Source organism: Chelonoidis abingdonii, chromosome 1, assembly GCF_003597395.2.
Source record: "Chelonoidis abingdonii isolate Lonesome George chromosome 1, CheloAbing_2.0, whole genome shotgun sequence".
Classification (NCBI taxonomy): Eukaryota; Metazoa; Chordata; order Testudines; family Testudinidae; genus Chelonoidis; species Chelonoidis abingdonii.
The window spans coordinates 49235299-49254278 of NC_133769.1; the positions used below are offsets into that span (position 1 = coordinate 49235299).

The 18980-nt window shown below is 40.5% G+C and overlaps 1 protein-coding gene and 1 pseudogene across 1 annotated transcript in view; both read right to left on the bottom strand.

Moving 5' to 3' along the window:
• Positions 1-3657, bottom strand: part of CFTR (CF transmembrane conductance regulator) — a 121835-nt gene extending 118178 nt beyond the window's left edge. The window contains exons 1-3 of the mRNA XM_075071370.1: positions 3623-3657; positions 3097-3207; positions 963-1074 (exon numbers count right to left, since the gene is read on the bottom strand). Coding sequence (XP_074927471.1) covers positions 963-1074; positions 3097-3207; positions 3623-3657 — 258 coding nt within the window. The remainder of the gene's footprint in view (positions 1-962; positions 1075-3096; positions 3208-3622) is intronic.
• Positions 3658-5082: 1425 nt separating this feature from the next.
• On the bottom strand, positions 5083-6711 carry LOC116838610 (embryonic polyadenylate-binding protein pseudogene; annotated as a pseudogene).
• Positions 6712-18980: the final 12269 nt, after the last annotated feature.

Sequence of the window (18980 nt, forward strand, 5' to 3'; positions counted from 1 at the left end):
AATCAGCTGTATGAAATACCACTGTGTTTTTACTGACAGATTTGTCAGTAAATTGTAAATATGCGCACATGGCCTCAGAACTTGTTAGCTGTAATGATGTCAATCAAGATTTGGCTTCAAAACTACTGAAAAAGATTTGTTATTTAGACTTGTCATTCAAAGAATTAAAAAGAAGGAAATGACACACAATGTAAAGAGCTTCTGTCACTCCTACATTCATGTAATCGGAAGTCATTATCTAGAACATCTCACCATTATACACATCCTTTGGGCCAAATATTGCTCTCTGATGCACCAGCAGACATACAAAAGAATGATGCCAATAGAGTCATTCCACATTTATACCAGTGTAACAAAAAGAAGAATGTAGTTCTTTTTTTCTTTCAACAGGGTAATAAGAGTGTTGCAACATCGGTAATAAACCTGTTGCATTTGTTTGATCACAGCGCTAACCTGACCTTAGCCACAACACACCATAGAAACTAACTGTCAGTTTCACACAATCTATTGGTAAAATCCATAATAGTCTAAAGTGAAATTAAAATAAAATGCTGATTATATGAATTAAACTCCCTTTGATGTAAATGGGCGATGCTCATGCAGATCACTGATAGTATGTAATAATTTTTTCATATTGAGAAGAATATCTTATAGGATTTAATTCCAAAGGACATTAAAGAACTTTACTACTTTATAGACTCAATGTTAAAACCAGATGTTAAAACTAGATGTTAAATTCTGATACATTTTAGGGGTTCAAGGCACCAAGAGCCAATTGTGAAACTCCACAAGCTATGTATACTCTGCCTACCCAGTATCTGTAGCATCTGTGCCCTTGTAATCTTTATACATAATGTCACAGAGAAGAAAATGTAGTTCTTAGTATGATTCCTCAGTAATTTAGCAATCATCGGGATTGCTACCAACATTCCGAGTTTACTCAACACAAGAACAAATCTTACCCCTAAATATAATATTATTCCATAAAACATAAATTTCCAGAAAAAGCATCGTCGAAGAGCGTTAATAAGTTTGGGTTTTTTCTTTGAAGTCGCCAGCTCTCTGTCCCACTGTCTGAAAAGGAACCAAAAAACAAGACCATTAAGTTGTGTGAGCAAATACGTGGGTCTACAGCTCTAACATAGTTCAAGTCACTCAAGTATATCCAAGGAGATTTAGCTAAGGTAGCTGATGAAACAAAGCCTTGCAGAGACCCCAAAGATCTGACCCTCATTGACTTGATAGCTCAATAAAAGTTCAAATCTAGTTCACCCACATATTTGGCAGATTTATATACTCAGCAATACATCACCCTGCAGGGAGTTAATTCATGAAAAGGTCACGTTGTATGTTTTAAAGAAACCTGCTGTACTTCTTAAGATCAATACACAAATAATAGGCAAATAAAAGTTTTGGAGCTCCTCCAGTTCCTATCAAGAAGAAAACAAAGAGAAGCTATTCTAAAATGTGACTTTTTAAAAATGTACTGCATTAGTTTTTGTCACCACTAAAGAGGCTTTTTGATAGTACCTTCCTAGTGTACAGTATATCTTCCATCAGAAGCAGAGAGACAAGGTTACTATTTATACAAATTATTTATTTGATAATTGTAAATTAATACTTCTAATTTTTGGCAAATAAATACAGATAATGTGCATTGAAATGGAAAGATTAAGGAACTGGACACTTCCTGTATAAATTGTACCTTGTCTCAATATTTACTAAGCATCACCAGGGTGCTCAGTACAGTACCAAATGGCAGAAGACAGTGACTAGGGATTTTGGGTGCCCAATTAAAGACATCTTAAAGGGATCTGATTTTCAGCAGGCAGATGCTTAGCACTATGTCATTTTTTAAAATGGAGCCCTTCCCCCTAACCACCGCATTTTTAATCTAAATGGACAGACTTAGCAATACATATCCAATCTGTCCTGGATGATGGGGAAATATATGGATCTTTAAAAAAAAAACAAAGAGAGAAAAGTATGTGCAAGAGCTAGTAAATTAGTCTCAGATCAATGGAAGTTAGGAGGCTCCCCTTAGAGGACCTGGACCTTAAAGCCCTACCTTAGCTTCTCATTTAGGACCCATTTCTGCAAGCACCCCATAGGTGAAACTGATGCCGGGCCAGCACAAGGTCTATACACTACTTAAGAGCCACACAATCCTTATTTTGAGTGAGGCTTTTTACAGGCACTCTATGTGTGGGTGAATTTCACTCAATGAACAAAACTCCCATTTGACTCAATAGGGATTCTATGGGTGGAGGGCCTGTAGGACAGGACACCTGGGTGTGTTAACACTGGTAGGCTTGACGTGAAGAGCACATTTTAAGAAAGGATTTCAATAAAGAGGAGGTGGCTGTCTTTTATGCTAAAGGTGGAAAGGGATTTTCAGGGGTAAGTCAAAGCATGAAAGAGAGCATAAAGATGAGAATGAGGGAAGGATACAAAGATCAGTGAGGAGAGAGGCACTGTCAGAGTAAAGAAATGGGAGCAGAGATGTAGGTAAGGGTGAAGTAATGCAAAGTTTTTGCGAGAAAGAATGAGATGCCAGAACATGATACAGGAAGTCAGTAAATTTTTAGCTGTGTTAGCAAGTGGAGGAGGCCAAGGTGGTAATCAGGAAGGCCAGGGAAGAGGAGGCTGCCTAAGACAAATAAGGAAGTATCCAGCATTTTAGCCCTGGAGACATAAAGGAAAGGATGGCATTTTTTTAGCTAGTATAGAACAAAAAAACAAACAATAAGATGTGGTGATGACCTGGATATGGCAGGGAGGAAGGAGATAGAAGTGTTGAACTGACACTAAGGTTGTGAGCTTGGTGACAGACACAAAGTGACCCATTTTTTGGAAGCTACTACATAGCTTCAAAATTTTCTGAACTGAGCCATATTCCATTTACTGTCTGAAATCTGACCAGAGCTTAAAAACATCTGAAAACTCTATTGTTCCAGTGTTTCTGCTGTCAAGTTTCAATAGATTAATTAAATGAACTAAGCTGATACCGCCACCATTTCTACCTCACTCTTTCAGACCTAGTTGCTGCCTTCCAGATCATGAGATAATGCTAACAAAATACATACTTTGTCATACCTTTCCAATTTTTCAGAAAGATTATCCGCAGAATCCGCAGAAGGGATTTGATATATGTCTGATAGTTCCAGACGGTGTCTATAACCCTTCTTCAAAATTGGTTTTGTCCATCTAATCAGAAAGAGAATAATAATAACTATCAGTTTCTAAGGTTAATTCTGGAGTTGGTTTAGCTATTAAAGCACAATCCAGCATTGCATAGATAAGTCACCATACAACATATTATATAATTAACTATGAAACTAATGATGTAGCTACTGAAAACATCTGATACACATATATATAGATAACATTAACAAACAGTTTCAGAGTTCTTACATTTGACCATTTGGGTCATGATCCCACTGGCTGTCTTACATACAAACTCTCATTATAGTCAGTAAGAGTTAACTGAGTAGAGGATTGGGCCCTTTGTGTTATATTTCCCGTAATTTATAGTCTCCATTATCATGACTATTAAATCACAAAATAATGTTATATTAGAGATAGAAGTTATATTCATATAAGCAAGGAAATTGTAAATTACAGCATTAATTGCATGCGGAGCAGCTCACGTTGCATGTTACACAAGACCTTTTGAAGGCCTCTAAGTATAATGGGTGTGCTGAAGATATTTTTTCATCCCTAACTTCCATTTATTTTTGTCATTATGAAGTTAATACAGAACTTAAAGAGCACATTCTTAGTGCAATAGACAGGTTTAACATTAATGGAGCTATATTATTAATGAAAGTTGCAATGTCAAATATCCATGCTTTCAGGGAATAACTTTGGGTAACAATTTTTGGACACTATCAGCTTGAAAATGATTTGGGAACTCGTCTTAATGTACTGATGTCAGTTGCAACCTTTCCATTGACTTCAAACAGAGCAGGAGGAGGCCCTTAAATTGCTGATCCAAAGGGGAACTTCTTTATAAACCCTTGTCTGATCTACTCAGTATCTGAAATGCCTTCTACTCACTACGTGTGTTATAGAACACTAGTCCCAAGAAATCCTGCTCATAATTTTATGTTATCATCTGTTAATAAGGTCATCTGAAAACACACAAGTAAAACAAAATACAATTAGCTAATGAATTTAAGATTTATAAAGGTGATGGCATATTTTGCAGATATCCAAGGTAACATGCTTGGCTACCATGGTTAATTATGATACATTTTCTCCAAAATAATTGCAAAGCTAATACGGAAAGAAACAGATTGTGAATGATCACTGCATGTGTGTATAAATGTGTGTGTTGCATAGACAAACATATGACATAGGAATATGATAAAAATTGTCATCTTACAAACAGATTTCAAAACAGTTACCATCTAAGGGCAAAAATACCTGCATAATTTATTGCCAAGAAAAGACAGTCTGTAACTAAGGGTCAAACAAAACTTCAGGCGAAAAATAGGGAATGTTGTAACTTAGAGTTGCTTATTGAAGGTGAGTCTTGGTGTAGAGTTAACTGTGTGTTTGTGTGCATTATATTAAAAAATTGACCAAATTCTCAGCTACACTAAGGCCCCATTACACTGGCAGCATAAAAGGGCCCTAAAGTAGATGAAAATGTAATACAGAACATTGTACAAGGGCTTCAGCATAAATGGGAGTCATGCTCATAGTGCATGTGTGTATGTGACTGTATTAAAGTACATGTGTATACACAATCTAATCTATCATTTTAAAAGGTAATTAATCACAGGAAACATAAATCAATAAGCCTAGCTATTCAGTACATAAAGCACTTGGGGAAATTAAATATTTCCCAAGTGGACACCTATATCTACTTAAATACCACAGAGAAAATGTGCTTTCAATAATAAAAGGATTGTCTTTCATTGCTGCAACAGAAATTGTACAGTTCCAGATAAATTGTTTGGTCTCAGCTCTGTCCTTAACTGCAGTTTACATGAAAAGGCAGACACTGTTCATATGTCACAGTAAAGCCAACTGTCAGACTCTGTTCTGAAGAACCATAGGAAAAAGTGTATGTGTTCATGAACTTTTTGCCACTGGATAACTCAGCAGCTCCGAGTTATCAATCTCTAGCAGCATTCCTGTGATCTTCCCAGACAAGGAGGCATGCATGGCATGGATTAGGGGGTAAAGGTGTTCACCTAGCATTTGCTTCTGCTCCTGAGGGGGAGCTGCAGCGAGCATGGATGCAGTCAGAGGCTCCTGCCCATGAATATGAACAGCAGGTTCTCCAGCCTGTTGTACCAGCATAGGTGCCACGCTTCCCATCGGCTGGATGTTCCTCACTGCTGAGGAGAACTTATACTGTGGCACGTCCCGCAGCAGGGATGGTGAGGTGGGTGCACGGGCACCAAGCATCTGGGTCCCTATGTTGGCCACTCTCTGGGCATGCGGTGGCACTCGGGACACCTGGGTAGATGCCTGTCTCATGGTGCTGATGTTGGATAGCAGGCGCCTAGGTGGAGCTACAGCCCTCAGGATTAGAGTAGCCGCGTGGTAGGAGGGAGGCCTGGAGGGCTGTGTGCTCCACCGAGGGGCAGGACGGACTGGGGCAACTGGGCTAGGACTGTAGAAAGTAACTCTGGTTTGTGGCTGTGGGATGGCAGACAAGAAGTACCCTGTGGGTGCCTGGAAGGAGCCAAGGAGAGGGCCAGGCAGGGCCCTCATGGTGGCCAGTCTCTGCATATACTGGTTGGTGAGAATTGCTTTTCTTTCTTCCTTTCTTTGAGCGAGGGCAACATACAAAGGCTTGGTGCTGACGATCCGTCCATTCATTTCTGTCACGGCCTTGGTAGCCTCTTCTGGGGAGGAAAAACATACAAACCCAAACCCTTTGCTGTGTCCACCCTCTGTCATCACCTTTGCACGAGTAATGGTACCATATGGAGAGAACTCCTTTCTCAGCCGCTCATCATCAATACCATCATCCAGGTTCTTCACATATAAATTCACCCCCTGGTATCTGCTCACTCTCTCCTGTTTGATCTGTTCAAATTTACGTTTCAGTTCACTCTGACGCTCCATCCTCTTCTGAGCTCGGCCAACGAACACCATCCGGCCATTGATCTGCTTCCCGTTCATGTCTGCCACAGCCTTCTGGGCTTCTTCCCGTTCATGTCTGCCACAGCCTTCTGAGGCTACAAACTCAAACCCTTTCGAGCGACCAGTGTCATCCATCATAACTCTGACACTCAGCGTTTTCCCAAACTTGGAGAATATTTCCCGCAGTCTGTCATCATCCATATCATCCCCAAAGTTCTTGATATAGACACTGGTGAATTCCATCGCCCATGCCCCAAATTCTGCCTCCCGCTCTCTACGAGATTTAAAATGGTCGACAAAGACCTTGCGGTCATTGAGCAGCATCCCATTCATGGTGTCAATGGCCCGATTTGCTGCCTCATGAGTCTCAAAGTGAACGAAGCCATAACCACGGGATCCGTTCTCATCACAAACCACCTTGTAAGAAAGGATATTCCCAAAGGCTGAGAACGTATCATACAAGGCTTTGTTGTCAATGGAGTCATCCAGATTCTTGATGAATACGTTCCCAACCCCTGATTTCCTGAGGCCAGGGTCTCGCTGGGACCACATGATTCGAATGGGCCGACCTTTGATCACTTCAAAATTCATGGTGTCCAAGGCCCTCTCAGACGTGGCCGTCACGCTCTCAGACCCAGCCGCTCCGGTGGAGGCGGCGGCTACCAGAGACGAGCGAAGCTCTCAGGGCTCCCCGGGCCCCGCCCCTTCTCCTTGCGGGGCCGGCGGCCACTCCCCCAGCTGGCAGCGGAGCCAGCTGCAAATGGTACGTGGTGGTGGGCCCGGGGCCTTCTCGCTCTGCGGCCTCCCTGCCAGCTCATTACTTAAGAAATTGATTTCTAATTCATTTTAATATCTTCTGTACTTAAAATAAGCCATAATTTCACTAACTGAAGAGCCTGGGTGGTCATTGCAAATGATGACTTAGATCAAGAACAGGATGGCAGAAAGGAAGAGTAGCTGTTGATATTGTACATGGCTTATACAAACACTGCTAATCCCTTGTCCTTCAGAAACAGAAACACTTACAAATTTGTTTTGTAAAAGAAACTGTTGCACATTCAGAAAATCTGGCAATCATAAATGAATGTAAGCAAGGGTCCATTAAATAGCTACTGCAGCTAATGCAAATAAACTGAGAGAACTCCTAAGAGACCCCTTAATGCCAAAAGTACTGTACTAAAGCTCCATGCCTCGGACTGACTTTGATGAGTACCCTCGGCTTTTACAATGGGCTTGAAAACTGTAATAAGCAAACCCTACCTTATCTATCTTGAGACAAGGGGAAAATGATTTACAGTTTCATACCCCATATATATTGCATTATTTCTTTTCACACATTTTCCTTTATTTGTATTTTTTATTAGAATTGAACTGCCAGTTTGCCACAGACTGAAGAAACAAAATTGATTGTAGCTGGAGAGAGCAGAGTGACCGTTATAGAAAAATAGCGTGATATAACATGGGGCCACTGTATCTATGACAATGTGGCTTGAGTTGCTGATCAACTACAAGTCTTCCTCATCCTTAACAGTGTGTCTTTCATCCACCCAAATTAGCTTGTAAGTGCACAGGTCCCTCCTTAAAGACTAGTTTGATTCAACCCTGTGGGCATAAGTGGAATCTCCACTTATTGGAGCAGCTGCACCCAAGCTGGATTCACCTTATGGGCAGGCAAAGCAGTACTACCATCACCTTCCTCCAGGGATTCCACTGGGAGTGCTTCTCTCAACAGCAACCAAGATTGTAGAAGACTCTGGTGGCTGAAGCAGCACCAGGACATGCTGGCTCAGGGCTGGTTCACATTTAAATTTTAGGTCAACATAGCTACATCACTTAGGGATGTGAAAAATCCATACCTCTGAACACTGTAGCTATGCTGACCTAATCCCAGGTGTAGATGCAACTTCAGTCAATCTAACTACCGTTGCTTGGGGATGTGGTGTTCCTACAGGAATTGAAAAGTCTCAGGCTGTCTCACTACAGGGTTATGCCACTTAGCTACAAAGCTGTAGCTATGCCAGTATAATCCTCATAGTGTGGCACCTTATGGTCCCAGTGCATCTTCTGAATGCTCTGGCCCTGCCCCCTCCCCAGTCAGCTCTGTTCAATTTGTGGGCTGCTGCATCAACTAGCTTCCAGCTGCTACACATAGTGGTGTTAAGAGACAGCTTGCAATGATGCTTGCTCTTCAAGGTGGGCTTTCAAAAACTCCTTGAGTTTTGTTGTCAGGAAGAAAATCGTGCTTGTATGTGTTTTATAAAGCACCATGTACATCCATAAGTAACCCACAATAATAATAATTTGGAAGGGCCAGATTCACCAGTACACTCTGACTTTTTTGCACTGGTATGGTGATGCTAAATTATGCTAGCCAGTTTTATAGATGGTTTGCAATGCCAAAACAGCACAATGGAGCCAGAGCAGCCCTTAATTTGTGAGATACCAATGGCCCTTAATTTGTGAGATACCAACATTAATTCCTAATTTCTGGTTCTCATTCCTGTTGTCAGTGAGAAATAATTTTTGAAGCAAAGAAAGCAAGGAAGAAGGGAAACAGATTGGCCTTAAAGTATTACACTGTTTTAGCAAATGCCACCAGATTACTGGCTGGCATTTAATGAACTCTTTCACAGAGAAACCTGTAGTGCTGTCAGAGTCTTGCAACTAACTAGGGATGTCATTATGGGCACGTATACATGAAACCCAGCTGGAGACAAGTTTCAAGGGTGAACTGTAGGTAAGAAAAAAAGAAGGAAAACAAGTACCGCCTCTTCTATTGACAGCCTGGTAACAAAGTACATCCCATAATGATACAAGACATGAGGATACCATGTACGTGACACATTGTTTTAACTTGTCTTTTGTTTGTTTTCTAACTAACCTTTTTCTTTAATATTCCCTCCCTTTAGCACTCTACAATAAATCTCTTATTGTAGCTATTTGCTCTTCCAGTTTGCTGCACCTTATCTCACGTGAGAAAATCCAAACCTATTGGATGAACTTTTCTGCCCTGCTAGTGGTACTGCCTTGTCTCTATTAGCTGACGCTGTCTTCTCAACAGGGCCAAATCCTGGCCCTGCTTAAAGCTGCTTCATACCCCTCGGAAGTCACAAGTAGCCTCAAAGTTGATTTAACCAGCAATGTGGGTTTTCCCCTAGCGTAGAGGAATCCCTGGCATGGACAAAACATATCTGGCCCTCTCCCTCCCCCAGTCCTGATGTAGACATGCAGGTGTAGAAGCAGGCACGGCCAAAGAATTACTTTGCTGTAGCTAAATGGTGGAAATTCAGCTGCAGACCCTGCTGCAAGGTGTGCAAATGAGCTTCCCTGCAGGAATTCTGGTTTATTCTGACACCATTTCAATAGGTGCTGTGCACACTACCACACACTTGGTCAGCTCTGTTGACTGTTGCAAACCAATACACAATTCTGAGTTCCCACTACATGCCACCAACAGACCAGAGTGCATGGACAGGTTGGACTATCCCAAAGCAGGGAGAGGAATGCACTGGCATGGGGCAGAGAGTCTGTGTGTATTTAGCTATGCAAGGGGAGATATATGCTGTAAGAGGGGCAAGGGAATCTACCCCCTGCTAGAAATCCTTGACCTAGGGCAGGGGTGGGAAAACTACGGCCCACGGGCCGTCAGGAAACAAGGGGGTTGGATGGGGCAGGAGTCCTGGGAAGGAGGCAGATAGGAGGTTGTGACCAGGCCATGACCCCTTCCCCTAACTGGCCCTCCATACAATTTACAAAACCTGATGTGGACCTTAGGCCAAAAAAGTTTGCCTGCCCCTGACCTAGGGGCATTCCTGGCTTTCCTAGGGTTAGAGAAAAGTGTTCTATTGTTAAGTGTGGTGTTTATTCCAGGAGTTAACTCTGGTCTCCCTGGGAAGGAAGGTTGACATTTGTGAAGAGGCCTATGGCTGAGACCTGGGATCCTTTCCCCAACCCTGGGAGCTCCCCTACCTGACATATGAAAACTTTGTGCTTGAATCAACATGGCTGGTAGAGGGAAGTGCATATCTCACACCCACTTTACACCTGTGATGGCAGCTTCATTCCAGGTGTGAAATTTAACCTTCAGGGGATGGCAGGTAGTGCATGGCCAGGTGAGGACAGCTTTAAAGCATGGCTGGAGATCCTTCAGAGCACAACTGACAGACTCAGAGAATCCACACTGCAACAATTGATCACCAGCCAGCAATACCTCTTCCTGGAAATGCATTGTGCAGTCTCAGGTCCCCCAAATGCCTGGGGTTGCAGGTGTCTTGTTTCAATCCTTCTTTCTGTGAGCTTTCCACCACAACGGGACCAACACCCTGTGTGTTTCTCTGGCTGAATCAAACCTCTAACATTCTCTACTTACAATAATTTTAAAACATTCTATATGAAATCAGACATTAGAACAGAAAATGCTTATACAACATGTTGCATTAATTTTGTATGGCTGAGATATATTTCTTTGCAGCTCTGAAGGACCATGATTAAAATATAAGAAAAAATTGAACAAATATTCTGAACATTATATTTATTGTTTCAAAGAGTTGGAGGTAAATGTGGATCTTATTAATTTATATGCTTTCTTTGCAGATCACTAAAACTGAAGAACTGAATTTCTCTCAATGAACATTTGTGTTTGCTGTCAAGTTTTATTTAATATGGAAAACATTTAGCTGCAATATCATTGACTATGCCACTAACTGTGAATAGCACTGTTTGTCGAATAATCAATGTTCTGTTGAAACCCCAGGGTCCCAATAGCTAATCTTAATGAGAATTACTCAATGGAAAATCTTGGACAAGATTTACATTTTTTATGACCTTTTTTAAAAATGTGACATTTATTCTGCCAGTTGTCCAGGATTTGCAACTGAGTAATGTCATCTAGTAGTGGCTTTTGGGATCCTGCCTTTTTAGCAGAATTTTGATTTTTCCCTTGCATAGTGCTTTTTACAGATAGTAAGATGGTCAGTACTACTTCAGGTTTTTGAGGTATTATAACTATGAAGCCCAGTCTATATGTGAAAACCAAAATAGGGCACATTCTAGGAACAAAGATACACATGTGATGTGCCTTATAAGGGTAAAAGATATTAAATGCATTAAAGTCTGTCATTATTTGATCTGGACAGGCAAATGTGAAGCTTGTCATAAGCAAGAGAGATACATCCACTGAACTTTCAATTACAGAGTGGATCCATGAAAGAACACAATGTTGACTATTAGTTGTAAACAGGTCAAGCAATAACATTTACTTGCTAAAACACATAGCAATGGAAAAGCTGGCCTAAGAGAAGGCTCTTTTGTTTTTAGATATTAACTAATTCTGAGTCAATGAACTAACCTCACTTCACGCTGTCCTTTAACTAGTAAATATGGCTTGTACCCCTAAATATCTGTCTTCTTTTTAAAAAATTTTAACTATTTGTCTCAATGTGATTTTGAATATATTTTTAAAGTATTAAGTTAGTTTTCTAAAATTATTTGCAATAGTTCAGTAGTAAGATGTCTTTAGATTTTAAAGCTAACTTTAGAGAAAACTATTGAGTTCTACGTAAGTCAGAAGATGAACAATGGCAATAAAATGACTAGAAATGTTGTGTAGATCAGTAAGGGCCAAATCTTTCTGTTTTTCACAGAAATAGTCTCAATGAGTTCGGTAGGAGTCCTCATGTGACTAAGGTGAGCAAGATTTAATCCTGAATCTTTTATCTATCAGGACTAGAATCAGAATTAATTATCAGATCTACAGTAATGGTTTTTCTACTGGCAGATTAAAATATCTGCTCAGTTTTCAACAGTTAAGAAAGAGGACCTGGACAGCTAAGAGGCAAAACCAACAGCTTTGCAAATTTAGGACAACCACAAGTACTGTGAAATCATTTTGCAAATGATTGCACAGTTTGCAAACACAACCACTTTGGTAGTCACAAGTTTGTTCATTATAGCCTGGCCATTATGTGTCTTGGCAGAGACCTCAAAATATCCATTCTTTCGAATATACCCCAGCAAGAACATTTTGCCACTAAAACCATGAGTTTCCCTGGGTTTGACACACTTATTGTCCATCTATGCCTTTATGGGCACATTACGTACTGAGGTCCAGTATAGTTTTCACATGCTATTCAAAAAGTGGTGAAATAAAAGCATTTCATCGGAGAGAACATTTCCAAACCTACAGTTTATTCCAGCATCGCTGACTTATTTGTGAACAGAACTAAATATCTTATTGAACAATTGACAGGTGGCTAAATGAGATTAATGAAGAAATAAACATCCATGGGTAAATTGACATCTTCTCAATTTCTTCTCTCATGCAAGAGAAATTACTATTCCCATTGAAGTGAAAACATGTCAAACGTGGGTATTCAAGAGAGTGAGAATTCCTATATGTATCTTTCGTATGGATAGCTCATTTCAGGTACATTCTGAATTAACTTTCCCACACATGAAGCATGATTTGGTGGTTGAAGAGCTGGACTGGGACTCAGGAGGTCTGGATTCACTTCCTGCTCTGCCACAGACTTCCTGTGTGATGTTGGGAAAATCACTTAATCTCTCTGTGCCTCAGTTACCCATCTGTTAAAAGCGAATAATAATACTTCCTTTTCCCCATGCCTTGCCTGTCTTGTCTGTTTACACTGTAAGCTCTTCAAGGTGGAGACTGTATCTTACTACATCTTTGTACAGTGCCTAGCACAAGAGGTCCTTGATCTTTATTAGAGCTTCTAGAGGCTACTATAATACAAATAATAAGATGGCTTTCACTGTCTATTATTAGTAATTAAAAATACTTCAAGGATTTAACTGCATTGCCCTCCTTCCTGATAAAATAGAATAAGTGTAAAAAATTGATAAGTTCTTAAAAATTTCAAATATTTATTCTGGTTTAAATGTACATGCCCATTACAAGTTTTTGTCCTATCACAGAGCCAACAGCCTTTTTGCATCTTTCAGAAAACTCAGACACATGTTGATTTGGGCAGTTGTGTTTCAGATGGATGAAATAGCCGTACAGGAAGAGGTTCCATTAGTTGCTGTGGAACTAGTACTTTTGGCTGTTAACTGAAACATTGGTGGTTCAGACTTGTCCACAGATGGACTTTAAACATGTTAGCAGAGGGAGGATTGCACTGGGATTGAAATGACAGGATTTGTAATATGGAGATCAGAGTACTAGTCCAGGTTATAAAACAGATTTCCTCTTCCACACTGGAGACATCTCTTGCACCCAGATTTTAAAAAGTGGACTCAAATTTTGAATGCCAATCCTCAAAACCTTAGAGGCTGATTTTCAGAGATGCTCAACACCCACAGCTGTCACCAAATTCAATCAGATTTGTGAATGTTCAGCACCTTTGAAAGTCAGGCCTTATATGCTGAAAGTTGGACACCAAAAAACTGATGTGCCCAAAGCTAGTGGCCACTTCTGCAAATGTGTGCATTAATCTCTATGTATCATTTACCTCAGCTACAAAATAATGATACTTATTATATTTATATAAATATAATATTTTTCCAGTTCTACGGGGATATGGTGACAACTAAGGAATGTATGTAAAGTACTTTGAAATCCTTGGATGGAAGATGCTGTCATTGTGCAAAGGGGGCATTTGCTTAACTTCACACACTAAGTAGTCTTCATGAAGACAATGGGACTACTTTGTCTAAGGCTACATCTGCATTGGAAATTAATGTGTAATTGTGGTGCAAGAAGTCATACCCACACTAGCTTTGATCTAACTGGAAATGCAGCCTTGTCAACCCAACAGATACTCATCTGGGTTCCTGGGTGTGTACTTGGGTTGCTAGCCTGCACTAGGTTCCATGCTGACACATCTTCATTGCTGCTGTTTCCCATGCCAGCTAAATTAAAGCTGAAACAGGTATGCTTACCTGCACTGCAATTATACCTTAATTTGTGGTTTAGACATCTAAATCTTTCCTGCATCAGAGTCTATTTTTTGAGTCAAGATTCATAGATTCCAAGGTCAGAAGGAACCAATGATGATCATCTAATCTGACCTTCTGTATAACACCAGCCATAGAACTTCCTCAAAATAATCCCTAGAGCAGATATTTTAGAAAAACATCCAGTCTTGATTTAGAAATTGTCAGTGCTGGAGAATCTACTATCACCTTGATAAACTGTTCCAATGGTTAATTACTCTGAATGTTAAAAATTTACACCTTATTTCCACTCTGAATTTGTCTAGATGAAAAGTTTCCAAAGCACAGACTAGTGTCTTGCCATGAGGAATAGAAAGGAAGAAATGTATTCAGGAGCTATGGTAGAAACAAAAGTAGCACAGTTATAACTTGCACAAATCATAGAACTGAAAGGGACCTTGAGAGATCATCTAATCCAGTCCCCTGCACTCATGGCAGGACTAAGTATTCTCTAGATCATTCCTGACAGGTGTTTGTCTAACTTGCTCTTAAAAATCTCTAATGATGGAGATTCCGCAACCTCCCTAGGCAATTTATTCCAGTGCTTAACCACCCTGACAGGAAGTTTTTCCTAATGTCCAACCTAAACCTCCTTTGCTGCAATTTAAGATCATTGCTTCTTGTCCTATCCTCAGCAGTTAAGAAGAACAATTCTTCTCCCTCCTTCTTGTAACAACCTTTTACATACAGACTTGAAAACTGTTATCATGTCCCCCCTCAGTTTTCTCTTTTCCAGACTAAAGATACCCAATTTTTTCAATCTTCCCTCATAAGTCATGTCTTCTAGCTCTTTAATCACTTTTGTTGCTCATCTCTGGACTCTCCCCAATTTGTCCATATCCTTCCTAGAATGTGACACCCAGAACTGGACACAGTACTCCAGCTGAGGCCTAATCAGCACGGAGTAGAGCAGAAGAATTACTTCTCATGTCTTGCTTACAACACTCTTGGTAATATAGCCCAGAAGGATGTTCTCTTTTTTTGCAAGTGTTATACTGTTGACTCATATTTAGCTTGTGGTCCACTATGACCCCCAGATACCTTTCCACAATACTCCTTCCTAGGCAGTCATTTCCCATTTTGTATGTGTGCAACTGATTGTTCCTTCCTAAATGGAGCACTTTACATTTGTCCATATTGAATTTCATCCTATTTACTTCAAACCATTTCTGCAGTTTGTCCAGATTATTTTGAATTTTAATCTTATCCTCCAAAGCATTGGCAACCCCTCTCATCTTGGTATCGTCTTCAAACTTTATAAGTGAACTCTCTCTGTCATTATCTAAATCATTTATGAAGATATTGAACACAACTGGACCCAGGACTGATCCCTGCAGGACCCCACTCGTTATGCCCTTCCAGCATAACATGGAATTTTTTCCACATAAAACATTTTCCTAGTAAAAGTTGTTGTTACTTACCTTGTTTACTTTTCATTTCTTCAGTATGAAAAAATGTAATTTTCTAAACAAAACCTGCTTATTTATTCACAGTTATAAATGTTTCAGAAAATTGCTAATTTTTAAATTATGAACTTTTATAGTCTATACAATCAAATCTCTCTTTGTCTTTTTGCAAGCCTGGATCATTTTCTTGAATAGTCATACAAAAAGAAGGTATTGCCTTGTTAAGAGTCCATATTTGACATGGCTTCTTTATAAAACTTGTTATTGTCTGAACTTTTTTTCAGGGCAGGGATGGAAACATTTTTAAAGAAAATGTACAAATACAGTATTGAAATGTATCTACCTTAACTACATTCGCTACAAACTAAGACTCAAATTCCACACTCAGCTATGCGCACATAACTCCCAAGCAGGACAGATGCATCTAAGCAAAGAATCTGGCAACAGGTTTGTAGAAAGTAATCTATTATTTAACGTTTCATATGCTGTCATCAGATAGTTGAGAACCACTATGATGAATTATATGTTTATCACTGATAATCTCCTGGTGGATATCTTCTCTGCAAATTTTGCCACAATTATTTCAAATGGTCCTATAGTGACCTTCAGTCTATTACATTGCATTACATCCAGATTGGCATTTTACAAATACAAAGCTATGAAAGAAACAGAACCCAGTAGACACTGTTTTAAGTGAAGATTTCTTAAACTACATGAAGATAGATTATGAGACAATGTTAAATAATTGTTGTTAGTAGGAAAAGTAATTTTTTCTTCCACATCACTTTATAAACAAAGGAAGGGCTGATTCCTTGATTTTATTTCAGCTGCTCTGTTCATGCTACATTAGAACATTAGTACTTGAGAGTCCATGAGATAGCACTTAAGCCACATGTTTACAATTAAGCACATTCTTAAGTGCTTTCTAAATGAGGCTGCTTTCTTGAACTGGGACTGTTCTTGCTATGAAGATACAATTCACACTAAAATGAAATTCTACTATTTTAGAAAAATTCAACCAAATCCAACTTTTTATCACAACTTTATGGGATGAACCAGTTTACTGAGTCTACAAGTGTCTACCTAATGCTATGCAACAATATTGTTCTGGTTTTGTAAAGTTCATCACACATAGTATTTTTTAAATTTTGTTCACTTCTGATAACTTGACAATTTCACTTGTTGCTGTAAGACAGCTTGGTTTCTAGCAACTAGAGTAGCATAATTTTTCCCCCTGAAATTAATCTTGACCCTATGAGACAGACACTGTATTTGGGTAACTGAACAGTGAAAGCATGTATTTTCAAATAAACTAATACATTTTCATTGATTAAAAAAATATGTTGGCTTTTGAACAGATAGATATTTAACAAACAAGAACTATGTATTCTGGCACCCTTCCAAAAGAAAAATTTTGATGCAACTCTTAACATTCATCAGTTTTCACATCTAACTAGTTTTAATCTATTGATATATCAGATAAAATATTCCAAAAGTATTGAATCCTAAAATAGATGATACATTTTGAGAAGTAGAGGAATCACTTGCAATGTAAATATCCTAGACAGCAAATAAACAGAGAACTTTGTAGTACCAGAAATTTATTATTTTATCAGCTTCTTTCACTGTGGAGGTATGCCCATATTATACATGGTATTTTTGTGTTTATCCATAGGAAGTTTATTTTCACTGGGTTGATTTGTCTTCTGTCAGACCAATTATTATTATAATATGGTTTAAATGTTGATGACAGGAGAACGAAACATTTTGAGTATATATTTAGTACATCTCTTTAAAACAGAGTAATAAGTATGTTATTTTAGTTACACCTTGATTTATATTTATTTCAATTTCACAACAGGCCTGATCCAAAGCCCACTGAAATCAATAGAAAGATTCCTCTTGACTTTAAGTATCTTGGGTCTTATCCAAAGCCCATTAAGCACATGCTTCACATTAAGCATGTATTTAAGCCCTAGTTTTAGACCAGGGAAATTTTGCCCAAAGCAGAGATCAGAAATAAATTATTTTCTTTTCTTGCACTGTATTAATTGAGGCGTAAGCATCAGGGATTCTAAGATACCGTACTTACTCTGTGAGGTGCCCTAGAAATAAATAAGATGAAAACAAAATAGAGCCTGGACTAGTCTCCCCAAAAGCATTTTAAAATCTAGTCATCTTAAAATCCTGAGCTAAAAGTTATCTGAGGTACTACACCTACCAGAATCCCGCTACCATTCATAATCACATTTTCGATTTTATAAAGTGATTTTTTCACCCCTACTGCTGCATGTAGGACCCACACAAACAACAAGAAAAACTACCTAGCTGCATGAAATTGAGTGTACTCAGTATGCTCTCAGATGCCCAAAGTTGGGGGAATATAGAGAAGGATTTTTGTCTTTCTAATCTCTGTCTGATAATATCAGGTGTTACTTGTAACAGCTCCAGGTAAAAGGATTTCAAAAGTATGATTTCTGTTTCTTCCCACTGTGTGTGGTGGGGGAGGGGGACGAAAGAGGATCCTTTGTACACAGAAGAAGAAGAGAAAAGGGATCGGGGACTTTCGCCCCCATAGGACATGTCTCAATCGGAAGAGAGATTTATGTGTAAGGTGTCCCTAAGATCACCTTTAAAAAAAAAACTTGCTTGCAAAGCGAATTTCCCCCGAAGTTCTCACACCCTGGAGTTAAATGTACAACAGCCAGGCTCAGAAGTAGAGCAATTAACCAAAGGTTGCGCAGATAATCTACTATAAAGTAATTTACCCAGTATGGATGTGATCCTGCATGACACTTGCACCTAAGAGCTTTCAGACGCCCCTTGTGTTCAAAACACCGGCACGCGGTGCCAGAGAAGACCACGGCGCGAAGATCCTCCTGGAATAAACCAGGGGAGCGCGGCTCTCTTTGCAAAACATTTCGGGGCTAACAGGCGCAAGGCAACGTGACCGGAGACTCAGCTGAGGGTCCCGGGCTCCAGGCGGGGGCAGCCCTGCGCTCGCGCGCAGTCACTACCCGCTGCCCGTCCCCCGGGGTCCTCCGGGGCGCGCGGGTGCAGAGCGCCGGGGGACCCAGCCGAGCCACACCTCGCATGCCGCCGCCCGCTGCAGAGTCCTTCCCCTCGCCCCCGCCCGAGCCCCGGCTCTTACCTGAAGAAAAGCTTGGAGAAGACGTTGGCCTTCTCCAGAGGGGACCGCTGCATGGTGCCGGGGCCGCCTGCCGGGCGGCGCTAGGCGCAGGGAGCTGCAGCGGCGCTAGCTAATTGCAAAACTCTCCTGCGGCCGCTCCGCTCTTGCGGCTCCCCCACCTTATGCACCCTGCCCGCGCTGATGTCATTGCCTCCCTCCTTCCCCTGCCCCTCTCCCCGCCTCTGCTGTGCCCACGGGGCCTGCCCTCCGACCCCCTCCCCCGCGCCCCGCTGGCCTCGCCCCTCGAGGGCAGTGCCCGTGGATCCGGCACCAAAGGAATCCGCCGCTGCGGGAGCCACTCGCCTGCTCCCGTCATGTGCGCGCTC